General features: G+C 49.2%; 1 protein-coding gene across 1 annotated transcript in view; it reads left to right on the top strand.

Annotated features, from left to right (window-relative positions):
• LOC144676725 (uncharacterized) overlaps nt 1-20,177 on the top strand; it is a gene marked incomplete at its 5' end in the record, with an annotated part of 43,040 nt that extends 22,863 nt beyond the window's left edge. Inside the window, 3 exons of the mRNA XM_078537066.1 lie at nt 299-604; nt 8,951-9,147; nt 20,025-20,177. Coding sequence (XP_078393192.1) covers nt 299-604; nt 8,951-9,147; nt 20,025-20,177 — 656 coding nt within the window. The remainder of the gene's footprint in view (nt 1-298; nt 605-8,950; nt 9,148-20,024) is intronic.
• Between the last annotated feature and the right edge of the window lie 2,337 nt (nt 20,178-22,514).

Below are 22,514 nucleotides of genomic sequence, written 5' to 3' on the forward strand. Positions count from 1 at the left end.
AACAAAAACGATGTGTAAGACGGCGGGTGGTGGGGGCCGGTGGGGGTGGTGAGACGGTGGGTGGGGGGCCACGGGGGTCGAGGCAGAGGCAGCCCCCAGTTGGACATTGCGCCAGTTGTTGGCACCCATGACCCCAGGGTATCAGCCACACGCCTCGGCCCGTTGAAAGATAGGGAGGGCCTGAACAACCTCGTTCTCTGGCGTCTCATTCCCACGGTGACCTGATTTTCGCCACCTCCCTGTTTCATCCAATCTCCCTCCCCACCCCCCCACTCCCCGTCTTGTTTTTCACCTTCAGACCAGCCGACCAAGCCGCACATCCAGCTGTTCCGCACATCTGGCAAGTATTCCATCGGCGAGTACGTGAGCATCAGGTGCACCGCCTCCTCCATCTTCAGCGGGGCCATCTTCCTGCTGCTCAAGGTCGACGGGGAGACCCCCGTGGCCTACCAGGCCGTGCCAACGGCAGGATTCTCGATGACCTTCTCCATCGCCAACCTCACCTACGCCGACAACGGGTATTACCTCTGCCTCTACCAGCTCAAGGGGTCGGGAAAACTGTACAACTCCTCGGAGAGTGAGCGTGTCAAAGTGACCGTGACAGGTAAGGCTGGTCAACCCTTTCAGGGCTCAGATGACGGGCTGGCACAAGAGTTTCGGCTCCTCCCCCTGAAGGGAAATAAGAACACGTAGAGAAAGGGGGGAGTGGCAGGTGGAGCAAAAGAGAAGGCCAGGGATAGGTTAGAGGCCCAGGGTAGATTGAATGTTAAAGCTGGCACCGAGCACGGGGCAAAGAAAGCGGTAATGAGAGCATGAAAGGCTAAAGCTTTTGGTCCGGAGTGGATGTTAATAGCAGAATAACGGTCAGCCCTGTCTGAAAGCGAAATAGCAGAATGTGTAAAGAGCTGAATGAAGGTCAGCACTGGTCCAGTGTAGGTGTTAATAGCAGAATAAAGGTCAGCACTGTCTGAAATGAAAAAAAAAATACTTGAGAACAAGATACGGACTGACACTTTTGAGAAAAAATATCACTTTGTTCAGTGTTTATCTTTGCAATGATACAATTCAGAAAAATAAACACATTATAAAGAGGACAAAGAAAACATCTTTAGTGGGTGCAAGAGGGACACGGGAGATCTCGATCTCTGCCCTTCCATTTGGAAATGGCCCCTGTAAAAGTTGGTTCCGAGGGTTAATTCGAAACCCTCATCAGACGTTAGTTGCAACGGTGGAGTTTGCGTTTACTGCGGCTGTCAAGGAGCATGCACTGCACCACGCAGGCCAAGCCTGGGGGCAGGAACTCGGAGTGAGTGACGGTACCGAAGTGAGAATGTCACTGAATTGGAAACCTGGGGCCCTGGGATCGAATCCCATCACAGTTGGTGGGTGGTGGAATCTGAATTCGATCAAAATCACTGGCATCTACCTGGCCGAGTGGGAAAGTTGCCCTGTGTACCAAAAGCAGGGTAAATCCAACCTAGCCAATTACCACACCATTGGTCTACCCTCGATTATCAGTGAAGCAATGGAAGGGGCTATCAAGCGGCACTTGCTTAGCAATAACCTGCTCACTGATGCCCAGTTTGGGTTCTGCCAGGGCCGCTCAGCTCCTGACCTCGTTACAGCCTTGGTTCAAGCATAGGAGCTGAACTCCTGAGGTGAGGTGAGGGTGACCGCCCTTGACACCAAGGCAGCATTTGACCAAGTGTGGCATCAAGGAGCCCTAGCAAAACTGGAGTCAATAGGAATCACGGGCAAAACTCTCCGCTGGTTGGAGTCATAGCAAGCACAAAGGAAGATGGTTGTGGTGGTTGGAGGTCTGTTATCTCAGCTGCAGGAGTCCCTAAGGGCAGTGTCCTAGGCCCAACCACCTTCAGCTGCTCCATCAATGACCTTCCTTCCATCGTAAGGTCAGAAGTGGGGATGTTCGCTGATGGTTGCACAATGTTCAGCACCATTCGCGACTCCTCAGATACTGAAGCAGCCCATGTCCAAATGCAGCAAGACCTGAACAGTATCTAGGCTTGGGCTGACAAGGCAAGTGACATTTGTGACACACAGTGACCATCTCCAACAAGAGAGAACCCAACCATCGCCCCTTGATGTTCAATGGCACCCCCCATTATCAACATCCTTGGAGTTCCCACTGACCAGAAACTGAACTGGGACCAGCCATATAAATACTGTGGCTACAATAGCAGGTCAGATGCTAGGAACCCTGTGGTGAGTAACTCACCCCCTGACTCCCCAAAGCCTGTCCACCATCTACAGGGCACAAGTCAGGAGGGTGATGGGATACTCCCCAATTGCCTGGATGAGTGCAGCTCTCACAACACTCAAGAAGCTGGACATTGTCCTGGAAAAATCAGCCTGCTTTATTGGCCACAACTTCACAGTAGCAGCAGTGTGTGTACCATCTACAAGATGCACTGCAGCAACTCACCAAGGCTCCTTAGGCAGCACCTTCCAAACCCACGACCACTACCACCTATAATGAAAAGAACAGCGGATAGATGTGAACACCTACACCTGGAAATTCCACACCAATTCACTCAACATCCTGACTTGGAAATATATTGGCCATTCCTTCACTGTCACTGGGTCAAAATCCTGGATCTCCCTCCCTAACAGCACTGTGGGTGTACCTACACCACAGGGACAAGATCCTGGAACTCCCTCCCTAACAGCACTGTGGGTGTACCTACACCACATGGACAAAATCCTGGAACTCCCTCCCTAACAGCACTGTGGGTGTACCTACACCACATGGACAAAATCCTGGCACTCCCTCCCTAACAGCACTGTGGGTGTACCTACACTACATGGACAAAATCCTGGAACTCCCTCCCTAACAGCACTGTGGGTGTACCTACACCACAGGGACAAAATCCTGGAACTCCCTTCCTAACAGCACTGTGGGTTTACCTACACCACATGGACAAAATCCTGGAACTCCCTCCCTAACAGCACTGTGGGTGTACCTACACCACAGGGACTGCAGTGGTTCAAGAAGGCAGCTCACCCACCACCTTCTTAAGGGCATCGAGCGATGGGCAATGAATACTGGCCCAGCCAGAGAAACCCACATCTCGTGAATAAATTTTTAAAAATCAGGAACTTCATGTCTTATTAATGACCGGTGGGGGGGAAATCCATCTAGTTCACCAATCCTCTTTAGGGAAATAAATCTTCTGTTCTTTATGTGGTCTAACCTACCTATGACTCCAGACACTCAGCAATATGGTTGGCTCTACACTCCCTGGAACCTGCACCATGTGGATTGTGCGGGTGTACCCACACTACGCGGACTGCAGCGGTTCTAGAAGACAGTTGGCCACCAGCCTCTCCAGGGTCAATTAGAGATGGGCAGTTAATGCTGCACCTTGCCAGCAACGCCCACATCCCACGATTGAATGATACAAGGACCAGCTGTTGGTACACTGCTGCCACTCTCTGCCACCTCCGCAGCATCCACCTTGTTAATTTGACTTGAGGCTAGCAGATTGCCCGCATCAAGTTTCTGACAGTGCGCGTTCATCAAATAATGAGTCTTGCATGACAATTTTGACTGTTCCTCATTGACGATTGTCTCCGCTGAGCATTATGGTAAGTAAAAAGTCAGCTTGGGCAGAATCGCATTGGCAGGCAATTAAACGCATTGCCTCACTGTCCAGTCCCACGTACTGTGTGGGAATGCACTTTGGGAAAGGAAGGACTGGCAAACTGGAGCTCATTTCTCCTTGGTGAAAGAAATAAAGGATGGCTGACCGAGCTGAGGTCTTTAAAACTACGAAAGGCTTTAATAGGGTGGGCGGTCTTCATTAACTAGACCGTTAATGTAAGATAGCTACCGAAAATCCAACCGGGAAGTCGGGATGAACTTCCTTTACCCAAATGATGGTGAGAACACTGAGCTTTGTTGCCTGAGGGAGAGTTCGAGGTGAATCCTACAGATGCATTTGAGGGGAAGCTAAACAAACAGACAAAGGCACTGGGCACACGTTTGCAGTAGACAGGGAGTGAGGCCTGGTGATGTGGGATTTAGGTGGGGAGGCCCGAATGGAGCATAAACACTTGGGCACGATCGAGGCTTGGGTGGGTACCACAGGGGCTTGGCACCTTTGTTGGCACCTTTAGTCGTACTTAAATTTCATTTTTGTTAGTCTTCTTTCAGAGTTTCTCTTTGTTTTCGCAGTTTCCCTTTAAGGGGCTGCCATTTAATTTGCCCCCTTGTTTTATTAATTGAGTTTAATTGTTTTTTTACCCCCGAAAATAGTATAAACACTAGCATGCGCTGCTTTGGTGTTGCATGTATAAAGTTATGAGGGGGCGTATTTAGGGTAGACAGGGACTTTTCCCCTTGATAGAGGGATCAATAATCAGGGGGCATAGATTTAAGGTAAGGGGCAGGAGGTTTAGAGGGGATGTGAGGAAGAATTTTTTTCACCCAGAGGGTGGTGGGAATCTGGAACTCACTGCCTGTAAGGGTGGTAGAGGCAGAAACCCTCATAACATTTAAGAAGTAGTTGATTGTGTACTTGTGATGCCTTGGCATATAAGGCTATGGGCCTAGTTGCTGGCAAATGGGATTAGAATAGACCATAAGACATAGGAGCTGAAATTAGGCCATTCGGCCCATCGAGTCTGCTCCGCCATTCAATCATGGCTGATAAGTTTCTCAACCCCATTCTCCCGCCTTCTCCCCATAACCTTTGATCCCCTTACCAATCAAGAACCTATCTATCTCGCTCTTGAATACACTCAATGACCTGGCCTCGACAGCCTTCTGTGGCAATGAATTCCATAGATTCACCACTCTCTGGCTAAAGAAGTTTCTCCTCATCTCTGTTCTAAAAGGTCTTCCCTTTACTCTGAGGCTGTGCCCTCGGGTCCTAGTCTCTCCTACTAATGGAAACATCTTCCCCACATCCACTCTATCCAGGCCTTTCATTATTCTGTAAGTTTCAATCAGATCCCCCTCCCTCATCCTTCTAAACTCCATCGAGTATAGACCCAGAGTCCTCAAATGTTCCTCATATGTTAAGCCTTTCATTCCTGGGTTCGTTCTCGTGAACCTCCTCTGGACCCTCTCCAGGGCCAGCACTAGTTAGGTACTTGTTTGACCGGCGCAGACTAGATGGGCCCAAGGGCCTTTTTCTGTGACTCTATCACTCTATGCCAAATGTGGTGTTATATGGAATCCTCTGCAATCCACAGAGTTGGCTGTTAGGCTAAGGGTGCCAACGCTGGGGTTCCTCCCCACCCAGTCCCCCCCCCGCAATCACCCTACTTCTTCCACATTTCGTGCTGTTTGCCCTCACCCTCGCTTGCAAACCCCTCCGTGGTCTCACCTCCCCCCCATCCCCAATTCTGAAGTCTCCTCCAACCCCACAACCCTTTGATCTGCCCTGCTGTCACCCAGTTCCACCCTCCTCGAGCATCAGCGACAATCATTAGGAAGGCAAATGGGATGCTGGTTACCTTACTGAAATGGCGGTGGTGGAGAGTGGGGTAGAAATGTAGGGAAGGGCTTGCTACAACGATACAGGGCATTCGTGAGTCTGCGTATCATTAATGGCTCCTCACTGAAGGAAGGGTATACTTGTAGCGGAGGCAGTTGAGGTGCATTGTTGGCCTACTGTTAATGCACTAGGCTAATGCAGGTTCAAATCCCTCCCGGAACTCCTCCTGCCTTTTTTACCCGTGTCGGAGGCTACTTAACCCGACACGTCTGTGGACGATGCCAGCTCCCAATGTGGCCCCCTCCTCTGCATTGCCGGGGGAGACTAAACGCAGACTGCGTGACCGCTTTGCGGAACACCTTCGGTCTGTCCGCAAGCATGACCCAAACCTCCCTGTCGCTTGGCCATTTTAACACTCCCACCCTGCTCTCTTGCCCACATGTCCGTCCTTGGCCTGCTGCAATGTTCCAGTGAAGCCCAACGCAAACTGGAGGAACAGCACCTCATCTTCCGACCGGGCGCTTTACAGCCTTCCGGACTGAATATTGAGTCCAACAACTTCAGACCACGAACTCTCTCCTCCGTCTCGACCGCACCCTTTTGAAATCCATTTTTTAACGTTGAATTTAAATTTAAATTTATTTTTATGCGTTATTTATTGATTGATTCGTTCAGTTTTTTTTGATCCTTTACCCCCAGTCACCACACCCCACCCTCCAAAAAGGGCCATCTATCACTTGTTCCTATGTTGTGATCTCACTGAACGCTGACCCTTCTGCTATTCAGACATTCCGCTATTGTACCTTGATGCCACCATCAACACCTTCTTTAGACTTTAACGCTATCATTAACACTCCCTTCGTCTTGCGTCCAGGACATCTTTGTCGATCTCTCCTGAGATCACACCTACCGCCGACCTTCCACCTTGCTCCCCCTGCTCCACCCCCAGTACAAAATGCATCAAGTGTCTACTGCTGTCCAGCTCTGAAGGAGGGCCATACGGAGATGAAACGTTAAGCCTGTTTCTCTCTGCGTAAACGCAGGATGGGTGGGATCGGACCAGCCGCGGACTACGCACCGCCTCTGTCCTTACGTCCTCTTGCGGCCGATTGAGTTAGCTCAGCAGGAGCTGCGTGGGATGGGCAGAGACGATCTGACTGTGGCCATTTTGGGGAACTTCTCACCCGCCGGTGCCCCCCCCCTTCAGAACCCTTCTGGAAGGGTCCCGCCACTTTGTAGCATCACAGGTGTGCGATACGAACACCAGGGCTAAGGAAATGGTTGGGGGCAAAACGAGTGGGACCTGAGCGACCGCGCCGAACACACAGTGCTTGGTATTTAGTGCAGTCAGCGCTATCTAATTCTATGTCAGACAGATGTTCTACCCAGTGAGTTCCTGTTGTGACTTGCCAAGATGATCCCGCTTTCGGTCTAACGATGTTGACACGAACGTATGAATTAGGAGCAGGAGTAGACCACTCGGCCCCTCCAACCTGCTCGCCCATCCAATAAGACCATGCCTGATTTAATTGTAACCTCAACCCCACATTCCTGCCTCTCCCTGATTAGCCCTTCACCCCTCCTTGTTTACCAAGAACCGATCTTGCCTTAAAAATATTCAAAAACTCTACTTCCACCGGCCTTCTGAGGAAGAGGGTGCCAAAGACTCATGAACCCCAGAGAGAAGAAAACATCACAAGTTGCAATGCACGTAATATGACTGGACTGATAAAGTTCAGCTTCGTAAATGTGCAATGGATGTAAGAAATATCAAATGGAGTTTTGAGGCAGAGTCTTTGAATGTTTTTAAGGCCGAGGTAGATCGATTCTTGATTAACAAGGGGGGGGTGAAAGGTTATCGGAGGGGTGGGGGAGGCCGGAATGTGGGGTCGAGGTTACAATCAGATCGGGCATGATCTAATTGAATGGGGGAGCAGAGTCGAGGAGCCGAATGGCCTACCCCTGTTCCTCATTCGTATATTTGTATGCTGTTCAGTTTTGGCATCTAAGTTCCGAAGAAGAGTCATATTGGACTCAAAACGTTAACTCTTTGTCTCTCTTCACAGATGCTCCCAGACCTGCTGAGTTTTTACGACACTTTCTGTTATTTTTATCTAGAACTCCGAACGTGGTTTTATGTTACAAAGTAAGAGGTGACGCCTGAGCCTTTGGCCAGAGTTGTCCTCACTGGAGTTTAGAAGAATAAGAGGCGTCTTGATGGATGCATATAGGACCCTCAGGGGATTTGACAGGGTGGATGTGGAGAGGATGTTTCCCCTTGTGGGAGAATCTAAACCTAGACATAGAATCTAGACCTTAGGTCACCACATTATAGGAAGGATGTGATGGCACTGGAGGGGGTGCAGAGGAGATTCACCAGGATGTGACCTGGGATGAAACATTTGAGTTATGAGGAGAGGTTGGATAGACTTGGGTTGTTTTCGTTGGAGCGGAGAAGACTGAGGGGTGACCTGATCGAGATGTACAAGATTATGAGGGGCATGGACAGGGTGGATAGGGAGCAGCTGTTCCCCTTAGTTGAAAGGTCAGTCACAGGTGGACATAAGGTCAAGGTGAGGGGCAGGAGGTTTGGGGGGTGGGTGTGAGGAAAAACTTTTTTTACCCAGAGGGTGGTGAGGGTCTGGAATGCGCTGCCTGGGAGGGTGGTGGAGGCGGGTTAGCCTCACATCCTTTAAAAAGCACCTGGATGAACACTTGACACGTCATGACATTCAAGGCGATGGGGCCAAGCGCTGGTCAATGGGATTAGGTAGGTAGGTCAGGCGTTTTTCACAGTGTCGGTGCAGACTCGATGGGCCGAAGGGCCTCTTCTGCACTGTGTGTGTGATTCTGTGATAGACGTCACTGTTTGTAAATATGGGTTCGTCCATTTAAATGGAGACGAGGAGAATTTCCTTCTCTCAAAGGTTGGTGAGCCTTTGTAAATCTCTTCCCCAAAAGGCGTTGGGAACAGGGTCTTTAAATATGTTTAAGGCCGAGCGTGATAGATTCTGGTTAAGCAAGGTGGGGGTGGGTGAAAGGTTGTTGGGGGGGTCGGCCGGAATGTGGGGCTGAGGTTACAATCAGATTGGCCGTCAGCTTATTGAATGGCGGGGCAGGCTCGAGGGGCCGAGTGGCCTCCTCCTGTTCCTGCTTCATATGTTCGGACAGCGTGGGATTGAAACAGGTAACCTTTGCTCTGTATATTTCTGAATGGGGAGGAAACTCATCCTGGCTAAGAATGGAGAACAGGCCGTGTTGCATTCGTTGCTTGGTCCAATCCCCCGCCCGGTGGCCGTCCAATCAACATGCCCGTGGAGCTGAAATCGAGCGGGATTTAGAATAGGCGATGTAAAGGTGACCCGGGGCGAATTTCTAGATCCAATGATGCCCCCCTCCACCCAACCCCGGCCAAAACGGTTTGACCCGGGCCTCTGGAGCAAAGCGATTCACCCGTGATCACTCTCTCTTTCTTTCCCCCGCCTCAGATGTCCTGTTGCGGCCCTCGATTTCGGTGTTGCGGACGTCCGGCATGTTCGTCCAAGGCGAGGCCGTCAACTTCCGCTGCTCGTCGGCCAGCGTCTTCGCGGTGATCACCTTCTACCTCTACAAAGTGGGCGAGTCGGGACCGGTGGCCTCGGTGGGGCCGACGTCAGCCTCCTGGAACTCCCTCCCTAAAAGCACTGTGGGTGTACCTACACCACAGGGGACAAAATCCTGGAACTCCCTCCCTAACAGCGCCGTGGGTGTACCTACACCACAAGGGACAAAATCCTGGAACTCCCTCCCTAACAGCACTGTGGGTGTACCTACACCACAGGGGACAAAATCCTGGAACTCCCTCCCTAACAGCGCTGTGGGTGTACCTACACCACAGGGGACAAAATCCTGGAACTCCCTCCCTAACAGCGCTGTGGGTGCCCCTACACCACCTGGGCTGCAGCGGTTCAAGAAGGCAGCTCACCCACCTCCCTCTCAAGGGGTAAATAGAGATGTGGAATACATGCGACCTAGTCAGCGACACCCACAACCTGTACATGAATTTTAAAAAAAACCTCTGTTGGCTGCCACAATCCATCTTTGGTGACTTCTTTTCATTGGTTTTTGAAGCACTTTGGCCGCCCTGAGGTCGCCAAAGGCGCTATATGAATGCAGGCCTCTTCTGCCGAAGAATTGCAAATCGCCTTACTTTAACACTGCGAGTATTTTCCGATTAACGTGAAATGCTCTTCCGTTTCTCCTTCCCAAGGGAGCTCATTGCACATTTCTACTTCTGTCCTCCCGCCTTTAGTCCCGGTTAGAATTCACTCACACTGAGGATCACATGAGCCTAGGGAAGTCAGCAATCATTGTTTAGGAACGCTGAAAGGCTTGCTGGGTGAATCGAAGCTTTTGAGACTGAGGCCGGAAAGGTCTTTTTCCTATTAGGCAATAGGGTCAAGGGGTATGGACCCAGGGTGTAAATGTGACATCGAGGAAGAGATGGACCATCATCAAATTGAAAGGGAAACAGAAACACCTGGGAAAAAACTCAGCAGGTCTGGCAGCATCGGCGGAGAGGGGCACTAGTTGACGTTTCGAGTCCTCGTGACCCTTCAACAGAACTAAGAGGTAGATTCGATAGATAAGAGATTAGCCTTCTGGCTCACAACTGCTTGGAATGAATCAAGACTTACATTCAGCGATTGACCGCTCTACCTGCTCATAAAATGCTCGCTATACCTCTATGGATAAGGTTAACACTTGGAAGCCAAAAGAAAACCCACTCCTATTTCCCGTCTGGGTTGACATTTAACTGCAGCGTTGTCTCCGCAGGCGAGAGCCCACAATTACTGGCATTGCTACCCGTGGTGCCCCATGACCATATCTCCTTTCTCAGTGACTGTCTCTGTCTCCGACTCACCCCACCTGGATTTCAGCTGAGGTTCCATCCCTCATGTTTCGAACCCACCCCAGGATCACGGGTATCTCCGGGACACACGACGCTCCTCGGGCTGCTGTTCCCGTCGCATTCTGAGATCCACACTCAGTGCCATGCGCCGCCATGTGAACACGCTCGACCTCTCCCTCCAGCAGCACCGCCGCGCCCCTTTTCCAAAGCTGCCCGTGCCCCCAGTTTCATTTTATTCTTCGTCTCATCCGACGCCTCAACAAGGAACTTTTTCCCTTTCTCTCAAGTGCCAAGGAACGCGAGCTCCAACAACTCATCGACACCCACACCCATCTGGGACCCTCCACCCCTGCTTGTCCCTCCGTCCCCACCCCCATCTTCCAATCCCAGCCCCAGCCGCGTATCCACCACACCCCCTGACCTTCCCCTCTCCGACGCTGAACGTTCAGTGCTCAGCAAAGGACTTAGTTTCATACCCTTACGCCCTCATCTCAATGAATTTCGGGCTCGGCATGATGCTGAACTCTTCTTCCGCCGTCTTCGTCTCCGTGCTCACTTCTTTGGGCAGGAGTCCTCTCCCCGTTCAACGGATCCTTTTACCCACCTCCAATATTCTCCCTCCGCCTGGACCCCTCCCTCTGGATTCTTACCTTCACTTGATCTTTTCATTGAGAACTGTTGGCGTGACATCAGTCGTCTCAATTTCTCTGCTCCTCTCGCCCACTCTAATCTGTCTCTCTCTGAACTCACTGCACACCGTTCTCTCAGGTCCAACCCCAACATTGACATCAAACCCGCCGACAAGGGTGGTACTGTTGTTGTCTGGCGCACTGACCTCTGAAACTACCGTTTTCCACCCACGGCCGTTGACAGGGCCCTCAACCGTGTCCGGCCCATCTCCCGTGCATTCTCCCACCCAGAAACATGATAGGGTCCCCCTTGTCCTCACTTATCACCCCACCAGCCTCCGCATTCAAAGGATCATCCTCCGCCATTTCCACCAACTCCAGCATGATGCCACCACCAAACATATCTTCCCTTCACCCCCCCCGGCGGACCACTGAGACAAAATCCTGGAACTCCCTCCCTAACAGCACTGTGGGTGTACCTACACCACTGGGACTGCAGCGGTTTAAAAGGCAGCTCACCCATCACCTTCTCAAAGGGAAACTAGGGATCGGCAATAAATCCTGGCCTAGCCAGCAACGCCCACATCCCATGATTGAAATAAATATCTACACTCACCCTGTCTTCCTATAAGACCATAAGACCATAAGACACAGGAGCAGAAATTAGGCCATTCGGCCCATCGAGTCTGCTCCGCCATTCAATCAGGGCTGATAAGTTTCTCAACCTCATTCTCCCGCCTTCTCCCCGTAACCTCTGACCCCCTTACCAATCAAGAACCTATCTATCTCGGTCTTAAATACACTCAATGACTTGGCCTCCACAGCTTTCTGTGGCAATGAATTCCATAGATTCACCACTCTCTGGCTAAAGAAGTTTCTCCTCATCCCTGTTCTAAAAGATCTTCCCTTTATTCTGAGGCTGTGCCCTCGGGTCCTAGTCTCTCCTACTAATGGAAACATCTTCCCCGCGTCCACTCTATCCAGGCCTTTCAGTATTCTGTAAGTTTCAATCAGATCCCCCCCTCATCCATTTAAACTCCATCGAGTATAGACCCAGAATCCTCAAATGTTCCTCATATGTTAAGCCTTTCATTCCTGGGATCGTTCTCATGAACCTCCTCTGGACCCTCTCCAGGGACAGAACATCCTTCCTGAGATACGGGGCCCAAAACTGCTCACAATATTCTAAATGTGGTCTGACCAGAGCCTTATAAAGCCTCAGCAGCACATCCCTGCTTTTATATTCTAGTCCTCTCGAAATAAATGCCAACATTGCAATTGCCTTCCTAACTACCGACTCAACCTGCAAGTTAATCTTAAGAGAATCCTGGACCAGGAGCCCCCAAATCCCTTTGCACTCCAGATTTCTGAATTCTCTCCCCATTTAGAAAATAGTCTATGCCTCTATTCTTCCTACCAAAGTGCATGACCTCACACTTCCCCACGTTATATTCCATCTGCCACTTCTTTGCCCATTCTCCTAACCTGTCCAAATCCTTCTGCAGCCTCCCCGCCTCCTCAATACTACCTGTCCCTCCACCTATCTTTGTATCACCTGCAAAGTTAGCCAGGATACCCTCAGTTCCTTCATCTAGAATATTAATGTATAAAGTGAAAAGTTGTGGTCCCAACACTGACCCCTGCGGAACTCCACTAGTCACCGGCCGCCATCCTGAGAAGGACCCCCTTATCCCCACTCTCTGCCTCCTGCCAGACAGCCAATCTTCTATCCATGCTAGTACCTTGCCTCTAACACCATGGGCTGTTATCTTACTGAGCAGCCTCCTGTGCGGCACCTTGTCAAAGGCCTTCTGGAAGTCCAAGTAGATAACATCCATTGGCTCTCCTTTGTCTAACCTACTCGTTACCTCCTCAAAGAATTCTAACAGATTTGTCAGGCATGACCTCCCCTTGATGAAACCATGCTGACTTTGCCCGATTTTACCATGCACTTCCAAGTATTCTGAAATCTCATCCTTAATAATGGACTCTAAAATCTTACCAACGACCGAGGTCAGGCTAATCGGCCTGTAATTTCCCGTCTTTTGCCTCACTCCCTTCTTAAACAGGGGGGGTTACATTAGCAATTTTCCAGTCCTCTGGGACCCTCCCTGACTCCAGTGATTCCTGAAAGATCACTACTATCGCCTCCACTTAATTCACCACCAACTTCCTCTTAATTCAGCTTATTGTGCAGCAATTTCCATGCTGTAATCAACAATTAATTTACAATAATGACAGGTCTTAGGTTCGGGCTTTGGACCCTTGAATACGATGAGGACGAAATTCGATTTATGGGGCCACAATCCTTTAATTTTCTTAATATCGTGTACAGAAACAACAACAGGACAGGACAATTAGAAAGCATACCTACCAATTGACATTTTGGATTGATTAAACAATGCACAACAATATTAAAAAGGCCAAGAATGAGCTCAATACAGCTACTTCATCAAAACAAGCACAGAACATCAAGACATACATAGAAACATAGGAAATAGGAGCAAGAGCAGGTTATTCGGACTTGCTCCCCATTTCAACATGATCATGGCTGACCCTCTATCTCGACGCCGCACTCCCGCTCTCTCCCCATACCCCTTGACACCTTTAGAGTTCAGATATCTACCTATTTCCTTCTTAAATACATTCAATGACTTGTCCTCCACAGCCCTCTGTGGTAGAGAATTCCACAGGTTCACCGCTCTCTGAGTGAAGAGGTTTCTCCTCATCTCAGTCCTAAATGGCCTACCCTGTATCCTGAGACTGTGACCCCCTTGATTTATACTCCACCCCCAGCCAGAGGGAATGTGATCCTTGCATCCGGTCTGTCCAGCCCTGTCACAATTTGTTATGTTTCACTGAGATCCCCTCTCACTCTTCTAAACACCAGTGAACACGGGCCTAGTCGGCCTAGTCTCTCCTCATACGACAATCCTACCATCCCAGGAATCAGTCTGGCGAATATTCGCTGCCCTCCGACTATGGCAAGGTAAGGAGACCAAAACTGCACCCAATACTCCAGGTGTGGTCTCACCAAGGCCTAGTACAGCTGCAGTAAGCCATACCAGGTAAATACAGGATATTTGATCCCAACAGGGATTAGTGAACTACGTGTGTTTTTTAACAGCACCCAGTGATTACTTTGTAGCTTATAATTGCAGATTTGCTAACTAATTGGATTTGGCAGGAGTTGAATCCCTGTCCCAACAGCATTAGCTTGGGCCTTCTAGAGTAACAGCCTGGTGGCTTAGCAAATGCACCGTAGTCGCTGGGTGGTCGCGTGCTGTGGTCACAGTGTCCTTCCTCCTAGCGGAAATCGACACTGCTCCATTTCTTTGATGTCCAACTTGGTGCAGCCGTTCACTTACCCGTCCGTCAAGTCCTGAAGTGAGCTTGTGGCCCAGAGGTAGGAATGCTACCCAATGCGCCACGAGTTCTCAGGCCACACCGCGACACCGAAGTTCAGCCGGGACAACCAGAATAAGACTTCATCCCTTTTGTCACGGTGGAGGGTTAACTTACGGAGGTGCCAAAATTGAAAAAAAACCTCATTAGATGCTCCGTGTTGCTCGTGTTCACTCTGGACTGTCTCAGCATCGGACTGAGGAGGACCAATGGAGCATAGGGTGAAAGAGTCCATTTGTCCATTGTGCATTTCGGAGGCACCTGATCTGGAATTGTGGTCCGATCTGCTCACTTTTGAAGCCCTACTAATAAAATATTTACTCTGAGCCAGCCATTAGTTAATCCCCCATGAGTACTGATGCGACGCTCGAGCCCTCAGACAAGACATTTAAAGGCTGTGGCCCATCTGCACAGGGGCACATTACAGCAACAAACACTCTGCATTTAACAAGACCGTACTGACACTTTCTTATGACCAAGTGAGTTCAGCGTAGGGATTTAGCCGGGTGTGAACAGCATAACAAATGCTGGTCTTGCTGGCAACACTCAGATACTGGGTACGAATCTGATTGAAAGGTTCAGTCAAGCCTTGGACCGACGTGGTCCCTGGTTACAGGAAGGGAATTGATTAGGTCACCAGATCAATTGTGGTCTGGTCAACGCCTCCACCAGTTTCCTGCTGCCTTCTCATGTCTGCCAGCGGTGTTGACGAATAGGTAAATGGAGAGACACAACGAAGAGCATAAGGATCTTTGACAGTAACTAAAGGGCACGTTATTTTACAGAGATTGAGCATTGCTGTCGAATCTTTTTGTCTTGGACTCATCAGGTCGGATGCAAGCTTCAAAAGGGAGCAGCGGTTTACACTGAAAGGTTGCCAAGTCGACCCTGATTGGTCGAGGCCTGGCTCTGGAGAACGCACTAGGTACCTATTGACCTCCTGCCATTTGTTTAATTCAAATGAAATGGCACAATGCCTGGGCATGCTCTTCCTGCTTGCAGAGGACAGTTTCCTGCCTGATGGAGCATTGCAGCGTAAAGTCAGACACAAGGACCCGCCCTGTGCAAGCAGAAAGGACATGCCCTAGTGGTGCACATTAAAAATAAAATCTACACTAGACCATGGGGGTACAATGGTCCCCTAACGCATTCTCCATGGCATCGTCTCGCCCTTTCAGAGTTGACTTGCCAATTGATCAGTGTCCTTTTCCCACGCGGTATAAATTGTTGTTGACTTTAAAATTCGCTGTTCTTGCATCTATCCCTGATGAGTGCAAGGCGAAGAGGTTCGACAATGTGTGTCCTTTTTGTCAGCAACACGCCTATTATCTTATTGCTGAACTGAACACTCAATACATGAGGGGGTATAGACAGAGTCAATGCGAGTAGGCTCTTTCCACTTAGATTAGGAGAGATAAACCCGAGAGGACATGGCTTTAGGGTGAAAGGGGAAAGGTTTAGGGGGAACTTCTTCACTCAGAGAGTGGTGAGAGTGTGGAACGAGCTACCATCTGACGTGGTAAATGCGGGCTCACTCTTAAGTTTTAAGAATAAATTGGATAGATACATGGATGGGAGAGGTCTGGAGGGTTATGGACTGGGCGCAGGTCAATGGGACTAGCGGAATGATATTTCGGCACAGACTAGAAGGGCCGAAAGGCCTGTTTTCTGTGCTGTAGTGTTCTATGGTTCTATGGTTCTACAAACCAATGATCAGCTAATTACCCTAAGGGGAAGCTTCCCGATTCTCTCTCTGAATTATCGATATCAAGTCCTGCAGGGAAATGATCGTCACAATATTACACCAGAGGGAACGAATAAATGGTCCTTCAGATCATGGTGCCAGAGGGAAAAAACGCACTTCTCACCTTGTTTTTCTGCCACAACTCAGCATTTAAGACCATAAGACATAGGAGCAGGAATTAGGCCATTCGGCCCATCGAGTCTGCTCCGCCATTCAATCATGGCTGATAAGTTTCTCAACCCCATTCTCCCGCCTTCTCCCCGTAACCTTTGATCCCCTTTACCAATCAAGAACCTATCGATCTCGGTCTTAAATACAGAATCTTGGTGGGAGTACAATTTCGTCCTGGACACTATCTCAATGTCGTTGTAATCTTATTGGGGGGGTCTGCTGTATGCTGAGCCCTACAACTGAGTTGCACTGACTGCCATGAATCAATTTATTTTATGTTCCCCTCACGCGTTGAATTTCTGCTCCTAATGCGTGTACATGCTTTCGTGTTGTGGGGTATATGGTGGCTGTGCACTCATTCACTGGACTGTTCATCCCCAGGCTAATATTCTTGGTACATGGGTTCAAACACCCACCACATTAGCTGGTGGCATTTGCATTCAGATGCTGAAGCAGTCTATGTCCAAATGCAACCAGGCCTGGAGAACACCCAGGCTTGGGCTGACAAGTGGCAAGTAACATTCGCGCCACACAAGTGCCAGGCAATGACCATCTCCAACAAGAGAGAATCCAATCATCGCCCCCTTGACGTTCAAAGGCATTACCATCACTGAATCCCCCACTATCAACATCCTGGGGGTTACCATTGACCAGAAACTGAACTGGACTAACCATGTAAATACTGTGGCTACAAGAGCAGGTCAGAAGCTAGGAATCCTATGAGGAGTAACTCACCTCCTGACTCCCCAAAGCCTGTCCTCCATCTGCAAGGCACTAGACAAGGGTGTGATGGAATAATCTCCGCTTACCTGGAGGAGTGCAGCTCCAACAACACTCGAGAAGCTCGACACCATCCAGGACAAAGCAGTCCTCTTCATTGGCACCCCATCCACAAGTATTCACTCCCTCCACCACCAACGCACAGTAGCAGCAGTGTGTACCATCTACAAACATTCACTCCCTCCACCACCGACGCACAGTAGCAGCAGTGTGTGTACCATCTACAAGATGCACTGCAGCAACTCACCAAGGCTCCTTCGACAGCACCTTCCAAACCCACGCCCACTACCACCTAGAAGGACAAGGGCAGCAGGTAGATGGGAACACCACCACCTGGAATTTGCCCTACAAGCCAAAAGCCATCCTGACTTGGAAATATATCGGCCGTTCCTTCACTGTCGCTGGGTCAAAATCCTGGATCTCCCTTCCAAACAGCACTGTGGGTGTACCTACACCACAAGGACTGGACCGATTCAAGAAGGCAGCTCACCACCTCCTTCTCAAGGGGAAATTAGGGATGGGCAATAAACGCTGGGCCCAGCCAGCGACGCCCACATCCCGTGAATGAATTCAAAAAAAATGAAAGCTAGTCTCAGTAATGGTGACCGTCTTCCAATGTTAACATCTGGTTCATAAAAAAACATATGATATAGGAGCAGAAATAGGCCATTCGTCCCATCGAGTCTGCTCCACCATTCAATAAGGTCATGACCGATCTGAATGTAATCTTAATCCCACACTCCTCCCTCCCTCCTCCCCATAACATTACAACCCCTTTTTAATCAAGAATCCATCTCGCTCAGCCTTAGTAATATTCAAAGGCTCTGCTTCCATTGCCTTTTGAGGAAGAGAGTTCCAAAGATACATTAAGATAAAAAGCAAAATACTGCAGATGTTGGAAATCTGAAATAAAAAAACCCCAAAAAATGTTGGAAGAGCTCAGCAGGTCTGACAGCATCTGTGGAGAGAGGAGCCATAAGGACTCGAAACATTAACTCTTGTTTTTTTCCTGCTGTCGGACCTGCTGAGTTTTTCCAATGTTTTCTGTCTTTGTTCCAAAGACTCCCGACCCTCTGTGGGAATACATTTCTCCTCATCTCTCTCTTAAACCGGTAACCCCTTATTTTTACACAGTGACCCCCTAGTTCTAGATTCCCCAACAAGAGGAATCATCCTCTTCGCATCCACCCTGTGAAGACCCCTCATGATCGTGTATGTTTCAATCAAGTCGCCTCTCACTCTTCCAAACTCCAGCGGATACAAGCCTAACCTGTCCAACCTTTCCTCATAAGACAACCCCACCCATTCCAGGTATTAGTCTGGTAAACCTTCTCTGAGCTGCTCCTAATGCATTTACATCTTTCTTTAAATAAGGAACCCAGTATTGGACACAATACTCCAGTTGTGGTCTCACTAGTGCTCTGTATAACTGAAACTCTTTCGAGTTATCAACAGTCACAGATTGCAACTCTTTCGAGTACAATCACAGTTCTTGGTTTCCAGGAGTGGGACATGAACCCACAACCCTCTGATTCAAAGGCGAGGGTGCTATGAACTGAGCCACAGCTGACTCCTCTCTGTATAACTGAAGCATAACCTCCCTACTTTTGTGTTCAATCCTCCTCACAATAAACGATAATATTCTATTAACTCCCCTAATTAATTGCTGTACCCGCACAATAGCCTTTTGTGATTCATGCACGAGGACACTGAAATCCCCTTTTGGGAAGGGAATCTAAAGTCCTTGCCTGGCCTGTTCTACTGTGAGTCCAAAACCCCCCAGTAATGTGGTTGGCACTTAACTGCCCTCTGACAAGGCGCCGCTAGTCACTCAGGTCAAGGGGCAATTAGGGATGGGCAACAAATGCTGGCATTGCCAGTGACACCCACATCCCACGAAAGCATTAAAATGAAAATGTAACATCAACACTATGAAAAAAGCAACAATAGCCCATTCAGAATCCAATTATATGCTTTATTTGAAGATTACATTATTCCAGTTAACAGGCAAAGACTATAATCATTGCTTACAAAGGCAAGTGTTGGGTTCATTGAACAGAGTTACTAAAGATTATTCCCATCAAACATATAGAGCCAGCTTACTTCAGGCAAACAGGTTAACACATTGTTTTCAATGAACCAATTCACAACTTACAACCCTGGTCAGCAACGGGCATGAAATTTTGGACTGATCCCACCATGGATCCCGAACACTCGCCAAAACTGATTCATGCACCCGGGCGTTAGAAATTAATGGGCTTGTCGTGTGGTGGCACGGAGCTTGAGTATTGCTGAAAAAAACATCGTGTCAAAGCTTTTTGCCTTTCACTCATCAGGGCAATCGCAAACATGCCAATGTCAGGGCCCTGATATATCGGATCAAACAGCATGCTCCTTCTGCTGTTCGCAATGGGCAAGGTACAGACTGCACCCAAGCACCCTGTGCCGGCCAAACTCAAAACACAGTGTCCCACCTTAGATGGGATTCTGCGACTGGACAACACTTGCTAAATTACCCTCACTGTGCTACAAATCTTGCTGGCATCCAATTTATGATAGTCAGCCGGGCTTGCAGTAGGGTGCATTTGCATGTACTGCAGGCTGCCCGTATGAATCCACAGGGCAGACAGAAAGGACAGGTGCACACATTGCACCTGCTGCAGCTCAACAAAATAAGTGACAGCCGTTCGCTGGTTCATTCCTCAGGGCAACGCCTTGACCAACCGGAGTCAAGCTGCCCGGGTTAACATTTCAAACAATGCTTGGAAGTTAACTGTCAGCCACCAATAACTGGTGCATTGTGCACGGCAACGCCTTTAACCAGAGTCCACTTGCCAACCAATCAGCACTCTATTCTCGCACAGCTTCCCCTGAGATTGGTATTCTTGCTATTGTCCTGATGAGTTCAAGGCAAAAACCTTGGACACAATGTCGTCTTTCAGCAAGGCTCAACGAATGGGCTGAACAAGATCGCCTCGTGTGGTGAGGCAGAAGAGGTGGCGTCGGAGCCTGTTACGCGGAGCGCCGGATATTCGGTCCATTTACAGGGACTAACACCAGGGACCCCCATTTGGTTCCACCGTTTTAGCGATTAGCAGTGCACAGCAGCCTCGAGTCCTAAGCTACCCACCGAATCAGCTTGGCGCACCTACACGTTCCCGCGCCAATCTGTCCCGACACTGGCGCAAAACGGGCGCAAGTGGACCCAACGCTCGCAATGTTTTAACAGGTGACTTCAGGCCCACAATAACGTGGCTGAGACTCTTCACTATAACTTCATGGGACAGTAGGCCACTCTGTTCAAGGGCATTTCAGGGGTTTTCATGGCAATTAATGATAGCTTCATAGCTAACAATAGCTGAGAATAGCTTCACATGCCCAATGTCATGGCTTGAACTTAAACTTCACCCAAGTATCAGGTTGGGATTTGAACTCTTCAAGTTCAGTGGTATTACCACTACGCCACCGCCTCTCGCGTTTACATGAAGCAATGCTGACGCCCTAATATATTTAAAAGCCCCCGCTCTATCATGTTGAAACACCCCAAGCCTGAGTGCACATGAATCGAAAGGATTATTAGCCTGATATTTCATCAACAAAGAGGCACGATAGAATTTTGCTCTCTCAATTACGCTTGAGACTCTCTCTCTCTCCGAGATCTCCGCACAATCTGCATCAAGGATTGAGTCAAGTCAAGGCTGAAAATCTGGCGGCTATATCAAAAAGTAATCGGGTTGAAATATAGATATATAATATATAGGTGCTGCTGAAAAAGGGACATTCTTAGAAGGGCGAGACATGATAAGCACCCTCATTTCCCGGTTTTTACCGGTGTTCCATTTTGTGGTAAAGAAAAGCAGTTCGGGCCAGTACTCTTATATCCCAGGTTTTTATTGTTTGTCGTTCTGGGTTGCACGAAGCATCGATAAAAGCAAAAACAACTGCGGACGCTGGAAATCCAAAACAAAAACAGAAACAGAAATATCTGGAAAAAAACTCAGCAGGTCTGGCAGCATCGGTGGATTTTAAAATCAACAATTTTAGATCTTGAACTCTCTCCTCCATTCCCCACCCCCTTTCCGTTTCTTCCCCCTCCTTTTTTGTTTTTATATAGATTTTCCTTTTCCCACCTATTTCCGTTATTTTTAAATGTATTTCCACCCATTGTTTATCTTTTAGCCCTTTTAGTATTTCCCCCCAGCCCCACTAGAGCCATCTGCACCTTGTCTGTCCTGCTTTCTACTCTTAATTAGCACATTGCTTTAGATAATATCACCACCTCTTTGTCCTTTGTCTGTGGCATCTTTTGGTTATCTCCACCTATCACCGGCTGCTTGTCCCAACAAACCCCCCTCCTCTTAAACCAGCTTATATCTCACCCCTTTTCTATTTTTACTTAGTTCCGTTGAAGGGTCATGAGGACTCGAAACGTCAACGGTGCTCCCTCTCCGCCGATGCTGCCAGACCTGCTGAGTTTTTCCGGGTATCTCTGTTTCTGTTTTCGTATGATGTGTCGGGTTTTACGACCCTCTGAACATTCAGTTTCAGCGCCTTGTTAGGGACTGAATACCGAGGAGGACGGGTAACAGGAGGAAAGTGCAGTATCGCTGGCTTTGCCAGTGGTTAAGCTGAATTTGCAATGATTAATTCGGTAGTCCGACGAACGCCTATGCTAATAATTCGAGCAGATGGGTTGTTTTCTCGTTACCTTGCCGTAATGAAACGACACTATCTGCCTGATTTCCCACCTACCCACCCATCTGCCGGGCCGAATTGATACCCACACTGGAGAAGGAAGAGGAAATTCAGCAGCCACACGACAGCCCCCCTTACCCCGCCCCAAAAGCATTTATAGGTAGAAGAACACCGCACAGAGGAGCACCAGCAGTGCCATGGCTTTCAGCAGCAGCGTCAGAGTGGCGTCCTCCTGACGGCCGGCCAGAGTGCGCGTTTTAGTCGGCTTCATGGCGCGGTCCCACTGGGTCAGGATGGTCTGTCGGGCCCCCTCCCACTTTCCGGGTCCCACCAGGCGAAACTGATAGGGCGAGCACGGGCCGAAGAAGATCTGATACGCCAGGCGTGGGTCGGCGAGGAAGAGGCGCTTGATGTCCAGTTTGGCTCCGATCTGCTCCGCCATCGAGTCCATGTAAGGGATGTAGTCGATTTTCAAGGTGCGCTTCTGGGAGCCCCCGGTCCTTGAGTGATGGGAAACACAAAACAGAGAAAACGACGGGTTAATTGTCTGCGAAGTTAAAGTCTTACCGATTACACGGTGAAGGGTTTTCGAAGCCAATTACATTAAGGGTTTTTGACTCGCTCGCGGAGGCTGAGAGTCAACTCGCAGACGCTTGCTCCTACCTCTCCCCCTGGACCATGACCCCACCGCGGAACATCAAGCCATTGTTTCCAGGACTGTCACTGACCTCATCTCC

Source organism: Cetorhinus maximus, unplaced genomic scaffold, assembly GCF_964194155.1.
Source record: "Cetorhinus maximus unplaced genomic scaffold, sCetMax3.hap1.1 HAP1_SCAFFOLD_1854, whole genome shotgun sequence".
Classification (NCBI taxonomy): Eukaryota; Metazoa; Chordata; class Chondrichthyes; order Lamniformes; family Cetorhinidae; genus Cetorhinus; species Cetorhinus maximus.